Raw genomic sequence first — 18,098 nt, 5'->3', positions numbered from 1 at the left:
GAACACCACCGCCAACAGAGAAGCCCCGCCCCTCGACACGCATCCCGAGCATCCTCGGCACTGGTGACAAGCGGCCAATTACGCGCGTGAGGCACGATTTCGATGCCCAAAACGCCTTTGGATTGAACGTACCATCATGTAGCAAAAATGCATTAGAAGAAGCAAAAATATGGTAAGAAAAAGTGACGAAAATAGGTTCAAATATGGCAAGTTTGGTGTAGTTGCAGAAAAAGGGTAAAAATAAGCAAAAATGGGCTCAAACTGTTCAATAAATATTTATTTTCGTTCCCTAGTTTAGACCACATGTCTAAACATCATTATTTAATATTAAACATTGAGAAACATCTACTATACGTACAGTTTGTGTGCAGGGACTAAATGTTAAAGCTAAGACGTCAGGGTACAGGTCCAGTGTCTGTTTGTCGTTTATTCCAAAGAAAACTCTCATGCTTGAATTAAACCATGTCGTTCTGCAGCTGTTGTGCATCTGGTCTCTATAATCACGCTGGAATGAAGGAAAACCTTAAAGCTTTGAGGGAAGACACTGTCCTAATCTTGCTTTTTTTTTCTTCTTCTACAAGTGACAAACAGGTGTCTTTTTGAAATATGATGACCGTGGAGAACAACAGTTTGGCTTTCCTGCTCACAGGCTGTGTTGCTTTTCAAAAATCAAAGACGCCGCTGTGAGGGGAATGATTTCAGATACTCATGTCTGGAAACTAGAACTTTTCCCAATGCATTGTGTTATATTATATTTAACTTCTAAACGCTATTAGGTCTGTGGCCAGCACCAGAAATAAATTGGATACCCCTTCCCATGGTAGAACAAAGCACAGCTGTATTATACTGTAAATATATATGATACATAAGAAAATTCTTGTTGTGGTCTCCGGCATTGGTGGCAGTGGTGCTTTTGAGCGCATGTTCGTGTTATACCCTGAGGAAGAATTTTTGCGATTAATCGAAAACACATGACTGTCAAATAAATGTACTTAAAAACATTGTGTAAAGTCTTAAAATCATCCCAGTCCATTCCCCCAGGTTCATAAAATAAAACTTTTGTCAACAAGAATCTATTATTGCGTAAATATAGTCCCTTAACTGACATTACCCCCTAATTTTCCGACAAAATGGATTTTTGCGATCAATCGAAAACACGTAATTATCAAATAAACATTTTTTTATGCCATGTTTGTTGTCAAATTGTTGACAATGATGAGAACATCTTCAATAAAACAATTTGGGTTGATTAAAAATCTATTTTGGCCGTCAGATGATAAAAAGTGACAAATAATAGTCAAAAATATTTTTGACTTTGTAAGCAATGTTGCGCGAAATTGTTGCAGAACATTGTCAGTATACATAATATATTAAAATCATCACAGTTCGTGCCAAATTTTGGTTAATTTGAGTTTTTTTTTGATTTTGTCAAAAAATTAGGGGGTAACTTTTTTCAACTTTTTCAACCTTATTGCTAATGTTCAGTTAATGCTAGGTTAGTGCTCATACTTGGCTAATGCTATTGCTCGGCTAATGCTATTGCTAGGCTAATCTTAATGCTAAGCTAATGCTATTGCTAGGTTATTACTAATGCTAGGCTAATCTTAATGCTAGGTTAATGCTAACGCTAGGCTAATGCTAGTGTGAGATTAATGCTAATGCTATGCTAATGCCAGCCAATGCTAATGCTAAGCTAATGCAGGATGACACGGGTGGGCCAACACCTGCATCCTCACTTACATTTTCTTCAGGAAATGCAAATATTCAATATGTTTCTGTGTGAGTTTTTCATAAAATACTAACCTTGAGTTGGACGAATTAAGTTTAAGCTTGTTTGTGTTTGTTCTTTACAGGTAACATATTAGACAGTATGCTCTTAAGATCGTCCAGTAAAGAGAGTATGGAGAGTGGGAAGGACACATCAGGCAGTACAGATCCAGACTCCTCTACCCAAAGGTTCCTGTGGTGTCACTGTTACCTCTACTGCCCAGAGGACTCCACCAATAACACATGCAGGTACGGTAGTGGGAGAAGCAGTGGAAGTGATACAATCAGGGGGCGGGGAAAAGCTAATTCAGGCTTGCTCCAAACCAATCAGGATGCTGGATTTGGTTATAATCCCTCCTACTTCATTTGCATTTAGTCTACTTGTACTACTAGTGAATCTTTTCTTTTCTTTCTTTAATTTTGAATATGAACTACTTAATCTATTTTTTTGCTTTGGACATTTGTGTTTACTGTGTAGTATTAGTATACTTAAGATACTGTATGTTACTGTTTCCATTACAGATTTTTGCAACTAAACAAAAGCAATATTTCTCAAATGTAGACAAAGTATAACTGAGCTTTGAATGTGTTTCCATTGAACGTTGTTTTGTTGCCTGGTAAAACTTCTCTGCAGGAAGATGGATGCTCAGAACCTCCTTAGAACATTCCTTTGTTGTTTCACGTCTAATGTGGCACTAATCATTCTAGAGTATAACGCTAAGAAATGTCTCTTCTGTCCACACGTACCGCGCCATGTTTTCTCAGAGAGAAGTGTTCATGTGAACAGATACGTCACGTCATGTGACATGTAATTGTGTAAAAAGTGTTTCCATGATGCTTTTGCGACACATTTTTAATATCAAAAAGTCTGAAAAACTTCCTTTTGAAAGCGTAAAAACGTTTTTAGCAATATTTGAGTGTTTTTCAAAATACAGTTGTTTCCATTATCAGTTTTCATTGTGCTATTAAAATTTTGCGCATTTCCAAGGGTAATAGAAACGCAGCTATTGTCTACTAGTTTTCTAGTATGGTCTACTCACGCACTAGTGCGCCAAAAAATTGTTTTTTACTAGCGCTACTAGTAAGACAGGGCAAGGCAAATGTATTTGTATTGCACATTTCATACACAAGGCAACTTTACATGATCAAAAAGTGCAACAGAAAACATTCAACAACCTAAAACCTTTAAGAACTATAAAGTTGGCAAAAAAAAAGTACACTTAAACTCTCACTAGTAGTACGAGTAGACTGTTTCTAGTCTACTAACACACACATGGTAAAGCCAAAAGATTCACTAGTAGTACTAGTAAACCAAATGCAACTGAAGTAGGAGTAATTATAAATCAATCCAGCTTCTTGATTGGTTGTAAGATTTTTTGAATTAGCTTTTCCCCGCCCCCTTATTAGCATATAAAGCTTACTAGTACAACGAGTGATACCTTTTGTTTCAGTAGTAGTAGTACTTGTGTACTAGTAGACCTACATTTAGTACATGTACAGTTGTACTCCAAATTTGACTATTAGTAAACTTATTAATTATAGATGATAGAAGAAGTCTTTATATACAGGTGCTGTCATGGTATTGTGGGTTTTAAATTGAATCCTATGCTGCTGTACAAGGACGGATGGCTACTGCTTCACCATGGTGGAGGAGGAGGGAGGGGTTCCAGTTCAGACTGCAGGATGTTTGGGTCTCGTTGGATCACAGTTTCAGTGTAGGGTGAGTCAACCATTCGTCACGTTTGTTTTTGCCTGTTAAAACATCCCTACATTTAGGATTCATTCTTTATACATCATTACATTGTGCAATTTTGTTTTTTATTTTCCTGTTTTTTTATTTCTTATTTTGCTACAAAGACCTCTGAGTTCATCGATAATATTCACCAGTTTTCCCACTGGATCAATCCCTAGACCAGGGTTTTACAACCACTGTGCCGTGGGAAATTATTTTAATAAAACAAAAATAAAAAGAAAGGTACACGAGTTCTCATCGTTCATGTTAATAAACTAGATTTGTTTTTTTCTTGAACATCAAATCCCTCAATAACAGTCTTTGGATTAATCTGAAACTCTTAACGTTTAACAATAATATAATAATAATATATTATTATTATTATATTATTATTAGTAGTAGTAGTAGTAGTAGTAGTAGTAGTATTAATTAATAATATTATAATATTTACAAAATTATATAATATAATAAAAATTATCTAATATAAAACAATACATTATATGAGACAAAACAATATTTAATAGAATAAAGTGAAATTGTAGTTCTAAACATATTTAATGTTTTGTTTTTTAAACTTATTTTTATTCTTCCCACGGCGTATGTCAAGTACGCAAAAGTTGATCAAATGCTTTTTGTTTGTTTTATTTGTATTCAAGACACAATTGCTGTAAACTGGTAATAGCACTTTTATTTGAAAAAATAAACATGAAAAATATAAATAGATTTTGTTGTTATTTATTTGATTCCTATTGAAACATTTTGAATAGAATAACTGCAGATTTTTAATTGCACTTTTTATTAGAAAGAAGAAATATGAAATATCACACGTACTTTTTTGTGTTTATTTGTTTCGTATTCAAGACTTTTTGATTAAAAAAAAAAAAAAAAAGACTGTATATTGTAAATATAGGCTACAAAGTTTCTTACTTTTTTTTAAATTTTTGTTTGTGTCTTGGGATTTTTTTCAATGAAAAGATGTAACTTGGCTCAAAAATAAAGTTAAAAAAAACACTAACCATACACTGTATTCTGTTGCGTCAGTGAATACGTCATCTTTAATATTGTGTTTATTTAACAACGCAGCATAAGTAAAAGTTCTGTTTTTGTTATAAATGTGTTTTTTTTCCAATTTAGACGCTGGTGTTCAATGTTTGTTTTGTTTTTTAAGGACACGGGGAACTCTCGACAGAGGAGATCACTGGAGTGTTGCACAGATGAAGATTATTGTAATAAAAATCTACATCCAACCCTACCACCACTCAAACCACCTCGTAAGTTGGACTTTCCACTTATGCAGCACTTCACACGGCGCTTTATTGCAGTGGTTCATAACCTTTTTTGGGGACGTGACCCTATTTTGATAAGTGTCTGGGGAACTCTTTCTAGAATTGGTTTTGTTATATTGTGTTACGAGAAGCAACATTTGTGTACAAAGCGACGAGATGCACCAGCATAATATTTGTTCGTTTATTTGAGGAAGCGAACTTTTCGAATACAGTTATTTGAGATAATGTGTGGTTTTTAATTTGAAAAATTAATTTTTGTTATTGTTTGTTGTCTTTTTGTGTATGTTTTTCCGTGTTTCATTCCGTGTGTTTTCAGAGTCATTGAGTGTATTTATCTGTCATTTTGGGAGTTTCTGCTCCCATTTGGTGTGTTTTATGAGTCATTATATGTGTTTTTGTTATTTCTTGTGAGTAATGTTTGCATTTTTTTTAAATAGTCAGTGTTTTTGTAGTTTTTGGTATTTTTTTCTGTCATTTTGTGTAATTGTTAGCATTTTGTGTCTTTTTGGTGCAGTCATTTTGTATACTGTATGTGTGTTGTGTTTGTGTGCATTATGAGTCTTTTTTTGTCTTGTTGCTTTGTGTATTTTTGTTGACATTTTGTGTATTTTGCTGTTGTTTTGTGTGTTTTTGTGTATTATGTTGGGCTTCATTTTACTTCCAATTTCTTGGAATTAGAAGATGGATTTATCTTTGTCTTGTTGTCAGAGCGTTCATAGGTTTGCAAAGTAAAGACGATTGCATGCCAAGAGTGTATTGAGACCCCATGCTGTGTTTGTGAGTGCATAATTCTCCTGTGATGTTTTTGAAAGACAGTAAAGCCAAGATTAGCAGTGAGATCACAAACCTCTCAGCCTCAGAGTTCAGTGTCATCAATCTGAAACTCTATCACCAGGGATCAGGACGGGAATTTATCCACGTCTGATCTTTCTGTTCTGACTGGAGCCTTGAGGAAAACACAGTGTGTCAAAAAGAAAATGAAAAACATCATGAGAGAAATATCATTTATACACGATTCACTGCACATAGGGACCTAAAGTGACTTACAATCAAAACACCTACAAGGGTTGGGCTCAACTAGAATTGTAATTGCGTACATTGGTAATTCATTACAATTATGACAACATATAAAAAAACCTGTTGCAGTTGTAGTCCTAATTTAATTGTAATTGAGTTCAGATAATTGACTTTGTAATTGTACTTGGCATGGAAATTATACAAAAACTGTCAATTATAATTTAGTTAAAACACAAAACTATGTTATAGTTCTATGTCTTACACATATGTAGTAGGTGTTGAACGACTTCATAATTTTAAAGGTCAACTTTATGTGCATACTAGTCGAGTCGACGTTGACTAGTCGATGACGTCACCAAGAGCCACAGCCGAGCCGAGTGCCGGTGTTGTGCCAAAATCTGTGACCTGAAAAAATCTGTGACTGCAGGTGGTGACAGTTCCAATCCCCGCGGCTTCTCAGCGGACATGTACTCCCCCTTAAACACGTTTGTAATTCTTCTCCAGTTTGCATTTACTTCCCCCACCAGAGCGTCATGTTTAAGGGGGAGTAATCAGCTCCTTAATAGCTATGAAGAGGTTTTGCACTCCTCTTCTTTAGATTTTTTTGGGTCACAGACTTTGGCACAACACCACCAGCCCCTGGAACACGGGACATGCTAAAGAAACTAAGTAAACCTATGAACACTGCTGCTTCACCTACCGTGAGTCTACGGTAACTGTTAAACGACCGTGCGACCGTGGCTCAGGTGGTAGTGGGTCGTCTTCTGATCAAGAGGTTGGGGGTTCGATCCCAGTACCTGACTATGTGTCGAGGTGTCCTTGGGCAAGACACTGAACCCTAAGTTGTTCCCAGTGGTCGACTAGCGCCTTGCATGGCAGTCCTGTCCCACTGGTGTGTGAATGTGAGAGTGATTGGGTGAATGAGCTGATGTGTAAAGCGCTTTGAGACTGCTTCAGTGTGGTGATAAAGCGCTATATAAAATCAAGTCCATTTAAACCCCGAGGCTTCCTCAGAGCCCAGCGTTTAGACTTTGTTTGGGCTTCAGCTTCCTTCACCGAAGCCAACAGGTGTGCTAAAGTCTGTGACCACTGCGGCTTCTCGGCGGTAGAGAAGAAGAGTGCTACGTCAACTGCGTCAACCTCTTTGTAGCTATTAAGGAGCTATTTACCCCCCCCTTAAACATGACGCTCGGGTGGGGGAAGTAAATGCAGACTGGAGAAGAATTACAAACGTGTTTCTGAGCACTTTTAAAATCGTATTAACGCAGAGTTGCATACTTCTAATCTAGAAGGTCTACATTATATCTTTATATGATTTTTAAAAAATGATGGTGTTTAGCAGCTTTAACTACTGATTATTTACTCATTCAGGATTCCTAGAGGGTGTAAAAACTATTTCTTAAACAAGAAACTGTTATCTGTAGAACTCATTTCATTTTGATTTATTGTGTAAAATAACCCAGTCTTGACATTTCTAATCTTCCTCTATTTGTTTGTTTTCTGTGTTTTTTCTCCAGTTTACGTTGATGGGAAGATCCACCACATGGCTCTGTTGATTTCAGTCACTGTGTGCAGCATTATCCTGGTCGGCATCATTGTGTTCTGTTACTTCAGGTAATCCACAAAGAAAGTGATATATTTCATTAGGTTTATTGATTATTTATTATTCTTTTTAACAACTAACAATTCTGTGTTCCATGGCAGTTATTGTTTTAGTGCAGACATATTTAATGACATCAAGCTTTGTAATAACATGTGCTAAATCAGAGGTCATCACCAAGCAAACGGTGTAGGTAGTGAATAATGTGAAGGCCTACCAGTTAGAAAAGAGCTTCTTAAATACTAAATGTTCACGGTTTCATTTTAATTAGAGGTAAGTTAATAAGGAATGCTAGCAGTCATTTAAAAAGGTAGGAAATCATTATTTTTATAATAAATATGATTATAGTTTTATCAGACACCTTTTTTCAGGCAATTTACTTTGATCTCCTGACATATTTCGACTGTCAACTGCCAGTTATCTTCAGAGGCATCTGCCGATCGCTTTGATATTACCTTGACTTCCATGCACGTAATAATTCCAACAAGTTCTTTTTGAATAAAATGTTAAGGTTTCATTCATTCACATCCAAGCCATCAGCAGACACCTCTGAAGAGGACTGGCAGTTGACAGGAAATCAAAGTAAATATCCTGAAAAAGTGCTGTGTGAATAAATGAAACCTTAACATTATAAAGTTCGGAAATGTGGAGGTTTCAACATTAAACATTTTTTTTTCTCTCCTAATTTATGCAATTGTTTCATTTTCATTATATTTTATAGAAACTCCACTTTGTTTTTTTTTAAATATATCTTATATATCATATTATATATATATTTAACATAGCTCTAACCATGCACCAAATGTGCAACATTAAAAAACATTTGTCACAATGTTTAAATAAACATTTAAAGATGGTTATTTTAATACTAAAACTTAATCAGCACTAGTTAACTTTACTAAGTACTAATTGCATCTGTTGCATGTATTCATATTTGTGAGTTTGAATCATGGAAAGTAAATCAGATTGTAGATGGAGCTCATTGGTGACTAGAGCTCCTGAGGGCCCCTCTCATGGTCCATGTGGGCTACCTGGGGCCCGCGGGCACCGTGTTGGTGACCACGGTGATAAATGTTTTTCTTTTTGTAGGTATAAGAGACAGGAGTCTCGTCCACGCTACACTATTGGTCTGGAACAGGATGAGACTTACATTCCTCCTGGAGAGTCTCTGAAAGACCTGATAGAACAATCCCAGAGTTCTGGATCAGGCTCAGGGCTCCCTCTACTGGTGAGATACCGCCACAGCAACTACACTTCACATATTAAACCAGTGCTTCTCTAACTTTTTATGGGTACAGTATTGTCCACTTTCAAGCCCCCACCCCCCAAATAGTCCTGATTAATAACTTTTTTTAATCCATTGAGCTAACAGGGAACAAGTAACGTCATATTTCATAATAAATCAGAAAATTAAAAACTAAATCAAACTAATCACCTGCAAAGCCAAAATGTAGAAGTGCAGCAGTCAAACATACAGGAAATAAAGCTCTTTTAATTTATGCTCCATGTTTAGGTTTCTCATTATTACTGTCTTTGTGTGTAGGTGTTTTGTTTAGCGTTATTGATCATTATTGGCAAGGAAACTGAATATTTCCTCCTGTTTGGCACGTCCTACCTGTCATACCTCCATGTGGGTATGTGCCACATACCTTAGCAAAAAGTAGTACATCATTTTATTAGGTATGCTTGAGTATAAGTACTAGTATACTATGGACCATGTACTTGTAGCATACTAGAAAGTATACTTATTTAATACTTCTTTGGACTAAATTGGAACATTTTAAGTTTATAAAAGTACACTTTCAAGTATTCAACAAGAAGAAGAATCAGGGCTTTATTTATTGTCATATTTTTTACACATACTGTATATACTAGTATTCTAGGTACAGTACACTTTTATGAACTAAGATTTTATTTTTACTAGTTTATTTGTTGTAATACTTTAAGCATACTTAGATGTTTGCTTTGCATACTATCTATACACTAGAAATATACATCTTAAAGTATTATTAAAGTTAACTCATACTGTACGTACACTAGACTGCAATAAACTTGATCAATAAAGTCAAGTCAAATGTTTCTCCGTTTTTGAGTATGTATTTAAGATACATAAAGTTAATGCAGATGAGCACACAAACTATTTACTGTAAACTTTTAAACTCCAGCACTATATTGTCTTAAACATGTACGTTTTTAAAAGAGGTAATACCTCAAAGCAAATGTCCGTAGTGAAAAACATTTTTATTCTGCTAAAGTAAATGTAAGCACAAGTCAATCACTTCACCTTATTCTGTACTTGGATCAATATGTTCTAAATATTAATACTTTGTGGCAGAAAGAAGTAAAAAAGTACAGTATACTCATTTACAAATATAAGCTTTAGTATTAAAGTATTAGTGTAAGTCTAAGTATTATGTACTTAGTCTTTGACTATTATTTAAGCTAAGTATACTTCACTATACTTTTCTTAAGTTTATCAAATATAGTATATAAAAAGTACACTTCAAGTATACTGCCTCAGTTTTAGTATGAAACAAGTATACTTGTAGGACACTTGAATAAAGTACTTTTTGCTGAGGGAAGCTTTGAGAAGCACCGCCTTAAAGGAAATGTAGCGGTTGTTGTTTTGAGTTTTTGTTTATGGAGTTTCATGAAAGCAGATGACTCAGCATATGTGGAATATGTGGACGAGCAGAATTCTTCTTTAATGTTCCACAGGTTCAGAGAACCATAGCCAAGCAGATTCAGAGATGGTGAAGCAGATCGGGAAAGGCAGATACGGAGAAGTGTGGATGGGTCGATGGAGGGGAGAGAAAGTGGCCGTTAAAGTTTTCTTCACCACGGAAGAAGCGAGTTGGTTTCGAGAGACGGAAATTTACCAGACTGTCCTGATGAGACACGAGAACATACTTGGTAAGTTTTCTTTAATTCTCCATCTGTGCAATGTTTCTGTTGACCAAAATATTGGCACAAAAGGATTTTAAACAGATTAACTATCAACACAAGTCATTGAAATGCTACAAAATAAATGATTTTTAGCTTATATTTACATTAGCTTTGATTTGATTTATTTTTTATTTCCAACATGGACACAAACAACAGTGTATTTACCACAATGAATGCATATATATATATATATATATATATATATATATACTGCATATATCACTAGGCAAGACCTGTTGTTGCAAGGCAAATATGTATTTGGCAATTGAAAATGGAAAGAATTGGCAAAAAATAACAACCTGCATCTGGATTTGTTGACAAGTTTGTTCTTTTTACTAATTAACATGAAAGTAATAATGTAGGAAAAACAGAAGACTGACCTTGACCCTAAATATGACCTTGAGTGAAGGTCAAGGTCACACATTGAAAGGAAATGTTGTTCAATGGTACCAGTCTGAGCACTGTATCTCAAGTTGTGGCCAAGTTATAGGGAAAAATGTATTTTTTGTTTTGGCTCTCACTTTCTTCACTTTTCTGAGGAGTTCTTGACCTTAAGTATGACCTTGAGTGAAGGTCAAGGTCACACATTGAAAGGTAATGTTGTTCAATGGTACCAGTGTCCAAGTTGTAGGGAAAAAATATTTTTTTGTGATCTTTTTACTGGTAGGTCGTACAGCTTTGGTCCAATGAAAAAAATATTCCACTTGAGGTTTTCATAAATGTAAGCATCAAACTTGTATGAAAGATATTTGCAGAGATATGGAAATTTTTTGTCTTTGACCTTGGCAATTGAAAATGACCAAATACAATAATAATAATAATTAAGAAATTAAAGATTAAACAAAGCAAAGAGATAATAAATGGTTATTAAATCCTGCACGTGAAGCCTGTACATCATACATATTGCAACTGGTGAATTAGATTGAGGGCTGCAAAACAAAATTGTAATTCATGAAGTTGTATGAAGCCCAACATAACACATGAAACTCCAGAAACACAAAAAACGACAGCAAAATGCACAAAATGTCTACAAAAGTACACAAAATGATAATAAAGATACACTAAACAACCACGTATACACAAAATGACTACAAATACAACAACAACGTATACAAAATGAATTCAAAGACACACAAAATGCTGATGAAATTGCACAAAATTTCAGAGAAATACACAAAAGACAACAGTAACACATAAAAATATAACAAAAACACACAAAAAGGCAACACAAATTCACTATTATTGATAAGTAAATACACAAAATAAGTTAAAAAAAAACACAAAATGTCTAAAAACTAAAAAAAAGAAAGAAAACCCACACAAAAGGACTACAAAGACAAAACACTTTGTTTTTTCCTGTATTAATAATCAGATCAGTCATTATTCTAAATAATAACTCTCGGATCAGAAAATCACATTATTGTGGTCCCTGATAAGTACTGTACTTTATTTATATACATTAATATTCTTATAATATACACCTATCTACACTATAAAAGGAAACATAATTAAGTGATATATATCTTTATAAATGTAAAATTAATGTATTCCACTATACATTCAGTATTTATGTATATATTCACACCTGTTTGTATATTTTTCCTTGTGTTATGTACTTATGTTTATGTTTTTTATTGCATTGCATTAATGGAACAGCCAGGACAAATGACATGCATCTAATTTAGTCAATACATTAAACTCACTAAAAATGTAGCATTACACATTTGATGTGAAGTCTTAATTCAACCTGCCACAGCCAATCAGAGGGAGGCAAAGAGCGCAGACTCGACAAATTATAAAGTAGACAACGGCAGACAGCAGAGCCAACACTGAGTAATTAAGCAACACTCCATGCATTATAATTAAGTAGGAGGGCAAAGGATCAGATGCTGTAAACTTGGTGGTAGACTCCCATTCACAATCAATACTGCATGTTATGTTTCACACTCATTAGCACAGCTCTGCACTTTCAAATATAATGTTTTTATTAAAGAATAAATTAGTAATGCAATGGTCAAGTGACATCTTATTATTTTATTTAATGTGCTGTAGCGACAATAAAAAAAACTGTTGGTTTTTACAGAGATTTCTAGCTTTTATATACATATATAAGGGGATGTTCTGTTAAATATTTTGATAAAAATTGCAATTTGTTGTGAAGAATCGAGAGTTATGGTTCTATTTATTCGGACAATTGTTTTTTTCAGATGCCTCTGAAGAAGACTGACAGTTGTCAGTCGAAACATGTCAGGAGATCAAAGTAAAGTGTTAAAAATAAATACAAAAATACATGAAACCAACATATTATTTTAAAAGAAAACAAATAGAACTTGCTGGGATTAAAACTGAGAGATATTTCAACAATTTGAGATAAAAAAAAATACTACCATCATCTAATATAGGCATTTGAAATTTGTACATTTTATTATATGTGTATTTTTAGGGGCTGAGATATCTACAACGGAATTATTTTGTAATTTACACAATGGTTACATTTAACTCTGTCATTCTTTCTCTTACAATGGCTGAATTGGATGATGTCTCAAACTCAAGGTCCGTGGGCCAAATTTAGCCCAAAAACACAGAAACATTTAGCAAACTACATTATACATTTTTTGTAATTTAGTTGAAAATTCAATGAATACCAATTTACCAATTGCTACCAAGTGACTTCGAGTTTGACACGTGTGGATAGTAAAATAAAAAATATTATCAGTGGTTTGCAGTGCAGTCATAGGTTGTTTAAAGAGCTTTTATTCCCACAGGTTTCATAGCAGCAGACATCAAAGGCACCGGCTCATGGACACAGCTCTATTTAATCACCGACTACCATGAAAACGGATCACTGTACGACTACCTCAAATCTACCACTCTGGACAACAAGGCCATGCTACGACTAGCCTACTCCTCTGTGTCTGGACTCTGTCACCTCCACACTGAGATCTTTGGCACTCAGGGAAAACCAGCCATCGCTCACAGAGACCTGAAGAGTAAAAACATCCTGGTGAAGAGAAACGGAACCTGCTGCATAGCCGATCTAGGACTCGCCGTCAAATTCATCAGGTGAGGCCAAAGTCGCTGCTTTCCTCCGGGAAATTCTATTTTTCTTTTTCCTCAGTTTCATTAAAGTAGATTTTTGCTTTGATTCTTTCCACCAGTGACACTAATGAGGTGGATATCCCTCCGAACACTCGAGTAGGTACAAAGCGCTACATGCCTCCAGAGGTTCTGGATGAGACTCTGAACCGGAGTCATTTCCAGTCGTACATCATGGCAGACATGTACAGCTTCGGGCTCATTCTATGGGAGATCGCTCGACGCTGTGTGTCAGGAGGAGGTAAACACTAAACACACTATCTCCACTTTAGTGCTTTATGTATGCACTGCAGTGCAAAAGAGCTTAGGACTAATCTGCTTTTAAAAACTTCAAATAAAACATTTTATTTTTTATAAAATTTAATGGAATTGGTGGGTTTTAAATGTGTCCATTAAGTCAGCTTATATTTAAGCTTCCTGCCCAGCTCTGTGTTAAAGCAGAACTAAGTAAATGGTGCTTCGCGCTCCCCCTAAAGGTCCCTTTGGTTATGTCCCCCCCGTTGCCTGCACCACCCCACAGCTACATGAGTAGCAACTGATCACTGAAAAATCCTACTCCAACAGTGACACTAAGGGTGCTTTCACACATACAGTCCCATGTGACCATGTGACCAGTATGAGGAAAAGAGACAAGTAAAATAAATGAATGATGTGGGAGTAATACGTGTGTGTGTTTGTTTGTTTGTGTGCTGACAGAGCGGCTCTGAAAATAGATGGATGGATGGATGGATGGATGGATAGATGATATTTGTGTGTGTGCTGCCGGATGGAGCACTGGGTTGTGTGTGTGCGTGCCTGTTGCCGTGACGACAGTGTATGTGTTGCTGCTGAGCTGTCACTACATGGAGTTGCTTCGTTCCTCAGACAAAGATCTTCTCTGTGTTTTTTTTTTTGCTGGCTCTGCCATGACATAAGTTTAAGAAAAGTGAATGTGTAGACAACCGTGTGCATAATGTAGCATTAGTTTGTATTGGGCTGTTGTAAAGCACTACGTCTTGTCACTGGGTCGAAGGCAGGAAAAGTTGCAAGTGCGGTTTTCTGTCCAGAGACAGTAGGGGGAATGAAAGACCCCCAATCACCCCATAAACAGGATTTATTAAGGTGAAAAAGTGACTTAGTTCTGCTTTAACACATTTAGGGCTCTATTTTCCCATGCGCGTATGTCAAAAAACCTGCTATTCTCCCCCTGTACTTATGTCAGTCACTGCATGCCTTCATCCCAGTTACGCACTCTGGGTGGAGCGACCCTGAAATGTGGGCGTTCCCATTCAAATCTGGCTTCACACGTATTCTCCCATCTGCTTAAGTTCTTTTCCTCTTACGCTCTTCTAACCCTGGAATAAGTGCAGCGCCCCCATAAGGTGAAACATTATATTGCACTAGAAGTTTGGACTTAGTTACAATTTTAGCCACATGGACTCATAATAATTGCATAAGAGACTCTATTCAAACTGACACTGTCCCACTGTGTGGAGGAGTCACACAATCATGCCAAAGGATGGACCATCAGCATTTCCAATATGTTCACATTTAACATTCCTAAACGGGAGAAAATGTGTTACATTTAATTATATGTCCTGGAAGGCGGTGGGAGTAGCGTCACGGAGCTGATCAGCTGTGTGCACCCGAGGTGTGCATGTCAGCTGCTGTTCGGTGAATGAAACTCTGACAGATGTTAGACCTCTGTCCACGTTGGTCAGATGACCAACTATGTTAACACTGTGTACAACGTAAAGCCACAGGTTGATCCACTACAAGAGTAAATAAGTGAAACATTGATGACATGAGTTAATAAAATCAGACTTTCCACACAAACGAACGTTAATCTGTCGTTAATATGAGAGAAAAGAGAGATTTTACCTGTGGTTCAGACAGAAAAATGTCACACTGCAATAATCTGATCAATAATCTGATCAAATTCAATCTGTTACATTGTATTTTTCAATGAAGGCGTTTCAAATTAAAAGTGCACTTTGTCATTTTCACAGATTTAAATTATATTTACAAGTGTCTTCTTCTTCTTATTCTTATTCTTCTTCTTCTTCTTCTTCTTCTTCTTCTTTTCTTCTTCTTCTTCTTCTTCTTCTTCTCCTTGGTTATTGGTGTGTTGCAACCATGAATAGGTGCATATCGCCACCTACTGCACATGTTTTATTTCATTACTGTCAGATATTCACTCAATCTAGAAAAGAAGGAAAAAAGCTTCTAACAGCCAGTCTTTATAAATGGATGTAAAAGCAGCTGTTTTCTCTTTACGTTGTGTCCATGTAGGGATCCTTGAGGAGTACCAGCTTCCTTATCATGAGTTGGTTCCATCGGATCCTTCGTATGAAGACATGAGAGAGGTTCGTCTGCATCAAGAAACTACGGCCGTCCTTTCCGAACCGCTGGACCAGCGATGAGGTACGTTAGTGTCTCCATCTTTAACTCACTGGATAGAAACCTGTACGCTACTTTGGACTGATTCTGGAAACACTTTTTTTCCCTTCCTCCAGTGTTTGAGACAAATGGGGAAGCTGATGACAGAATGCTGGGCCCACAGTCCTGCCTCCCGCCTCACAGCCCTCAGGGTTAAAAAAACACTTGCCAAAATGTCAGAGTCACAGGATATCAAGCTGTGAGAGAGAGAGAGAGAGAGAGAACTTCTAGGTGTGTGTGTGTGAGTGTGTAAACACACTGGCTCTGGTCCACATTGTTTCAAAGTCTTGTTCTCGGGGAGAAAAAAGGAGAAAGAGAAAGCTGACGAGGAGATTAAATGATGTAAAATCCCATATGCCCTGAACTCTGCAAACAAGTTCTCCCAAACTACGGTGGACTTTTGTTTCCCTGCTGTGTTACAGGGGATTGAGACCTTTTCAGATTAGTGTAAGGACTCCCCATCACACCTAGATTGGTTTCTGTCTTGGAGAATGCACTAAGCTTGACTTATAGAAGTCCATAAACAGGCCACTGACCAGTGAGTGAAATCCTATGTTAATGCTTTCTGTGAAAGCTACGCTACTCGTAGAGGAAAGCCGTCTAATGTTGCAATGGAAAGGATCCTTTTCACAGTAATCTATTACTGCAGCACGACGCCTCACGTTCAGAACCCTCTCTCCCTCCACCCGACGGTGTTACGTAACACGTGGAACTCTACGTACAGGAGCTGACGCTACGTGGCAAAAGGAAACAGAAAGTGGTTTATTGTGTCAGTGTTTGTAGGCACTGAAAAGTAAAGGTCAATCTGTATTCTCAAGGTTCGTTGGCGTACGTAAATTTTGAAAAACTGTGTTTTACATGTGAAACTCTTTTAAGAATATATGTGGAAAAAATAATAGTTTCTATGTCCAAATAAATGTTGAAGTGAGACTCGTAATGTCTGTATTTCTTTGTCTTTTGTTTTTAAAACTACTGTACATCCTGTTTGAGAGGAAACAAGTCCTAATTACGTAGATTCTAGGACATCCTCAGGTCTCAGAGTGAGGTATCAGGAAAACCTCTGTCATTGGTCAAACAATCAGCAAAACCCCCGTCAGAATGAAATGGCATCAGGTTTCAAAATAAAAGTCCGTCAGACTGAGCAGCCTCAGGACGTAAAACACGACATGATGTTGTATTTTGAAGAAACCATAAAAAAACATGACGTCATCAATGTGTGCTGTTTCAGATATGTGAGAAAAGTTGAAAGCTGTTATTTTTTAGTTATTTTTAAAGGTTAAAATATATCATGTTTTATTTAACTATGATAAATGTTCCTTCAAAATAAAACGCCACATCGTGTTTTATGGACTGAGGCCGTTAAGTCTGACGACTTTTATTTTGAAGCCTGATGCCGTTTCATCTGACAGGGGTTTTGCTGAGTCATGGGTCCTTACATTTTTTGTTGTTTTTTGATGATTTGCACTACGGTAGTTTTTTTTAAATTTTTTTTTTTTTGTTTGTCAGCACTTTTACTTTTACTTTGCTACATTTAAAAGTAAAAAAATATATACCTTTTTTTTTAAATTTTTATGCCTTATTATAGACTTATCTTAAAAAAATACCAGATAGACTAAAGTAAAGCATACAAATGGAAAAATGTTGAATTTTTAATGATATAAGACTATAGTAAGGCATAAAAATGAAAAAAATATTTGATTTTTTTAACGAGATAAGACTATAGTAAGGCATAAAATGAAAAAATGTGGATTTTTTTAATGAGATAAGACAATAGTAAGCATAAAAATGGAAATATGTTTGAACTTTTTAAGAGAGAAGATTAATAAGGCATAAAAATGGAAAAATTTAGATTTTTTAATGAGATAAGACTATAGTAAGGCATAAAAATGAAAAAAAAAATACATTTTTTAACTAGATAAGGCTATAATAAGGCATAAAAATGGAAAAATGTTGGATTTTTAAAGATAAGACTATAGTAAGGCATAAAAATGGAAAAAATGTTGATTTTTTTTAACGAGATAAGACTATAATAAGGAATAAAAATGAGAAAAATGTTGAATTTTTAATGAGATAAAACTATAGTAAAGCATAAAAATGGAAAAATGTGGATTTTTTTTTAAAGATTAGACCTAACTAAGGCATAAAACTGGAAAAATTTTGGATTTTTTTTTAACGAGACAAAACTATAGTAGGCATAAAAATGGAAAAATGTGGATTTTTTTTAATGAGATAAGAC

General features: G+C 35.7%; 1 protein-coding gene across 1 annotated transcript in view; it reads left to right on the top strand.

The window, feature by feature from the left end:
- Positions 1-16,799, top strand: part of bmpr1ba (bone morphogenetic protein receptor, type IBa) — a 48,244-nt gene extending 31,445 nt beyond the window's left edge. The window contains 12 exon segments of the mRNA XM_028456502.1: positions 1,854-2,016; positions 3,388-3,487; positions 4,668-4,770; positions 7,320-7,416; positions 8,492-8,630; positions 10,121-10,150; positions 10,153-10,315; positions 13,114-13,411; positions 13,507-13,685; positions 15,716-15,792; positions 15,794-15,847; positions 15,940-16,799. Coding sequence (XP_028312303.1) covers positions 1,854-2,016; positions 3,388-3,487; positions 4,668-4,770; positions 7,320-7,416; positions 8,492-8,630; positions 10,121-10,150; positions 10,153-10,315; positions 13,114-13,411; positions 13,507-13,685; positions 15,716-15,792; positions 15,794-15,847; positions 15,940-16,065 — 1,529 coding nt within the window. The 3' untranslated portion in view covers positions 16,066-16,799.
- Positions 16,800-18,098: the final 1,299 nt, after the last annotated feature.

Source organism: Gouania willdenowi, chromosome 9 (assembly GCF_900634775.1).
Source record: "Gouania willdenowi chromosome 9, fGouWil2.1, whole genome shotgun sequence".
NCBI classification, from domain to species: Eukaryota; Metazoa; Chordata; class Actinopteri; order Blenniiformes; family Gobiesocidae; genus Gouania; species Gouania willdenowi.
The sequence above is the reverse complement of the archived record's forward strand: the minus strand, read 5'-3'. Positions and strand labels throughout refer to the sequence as shown.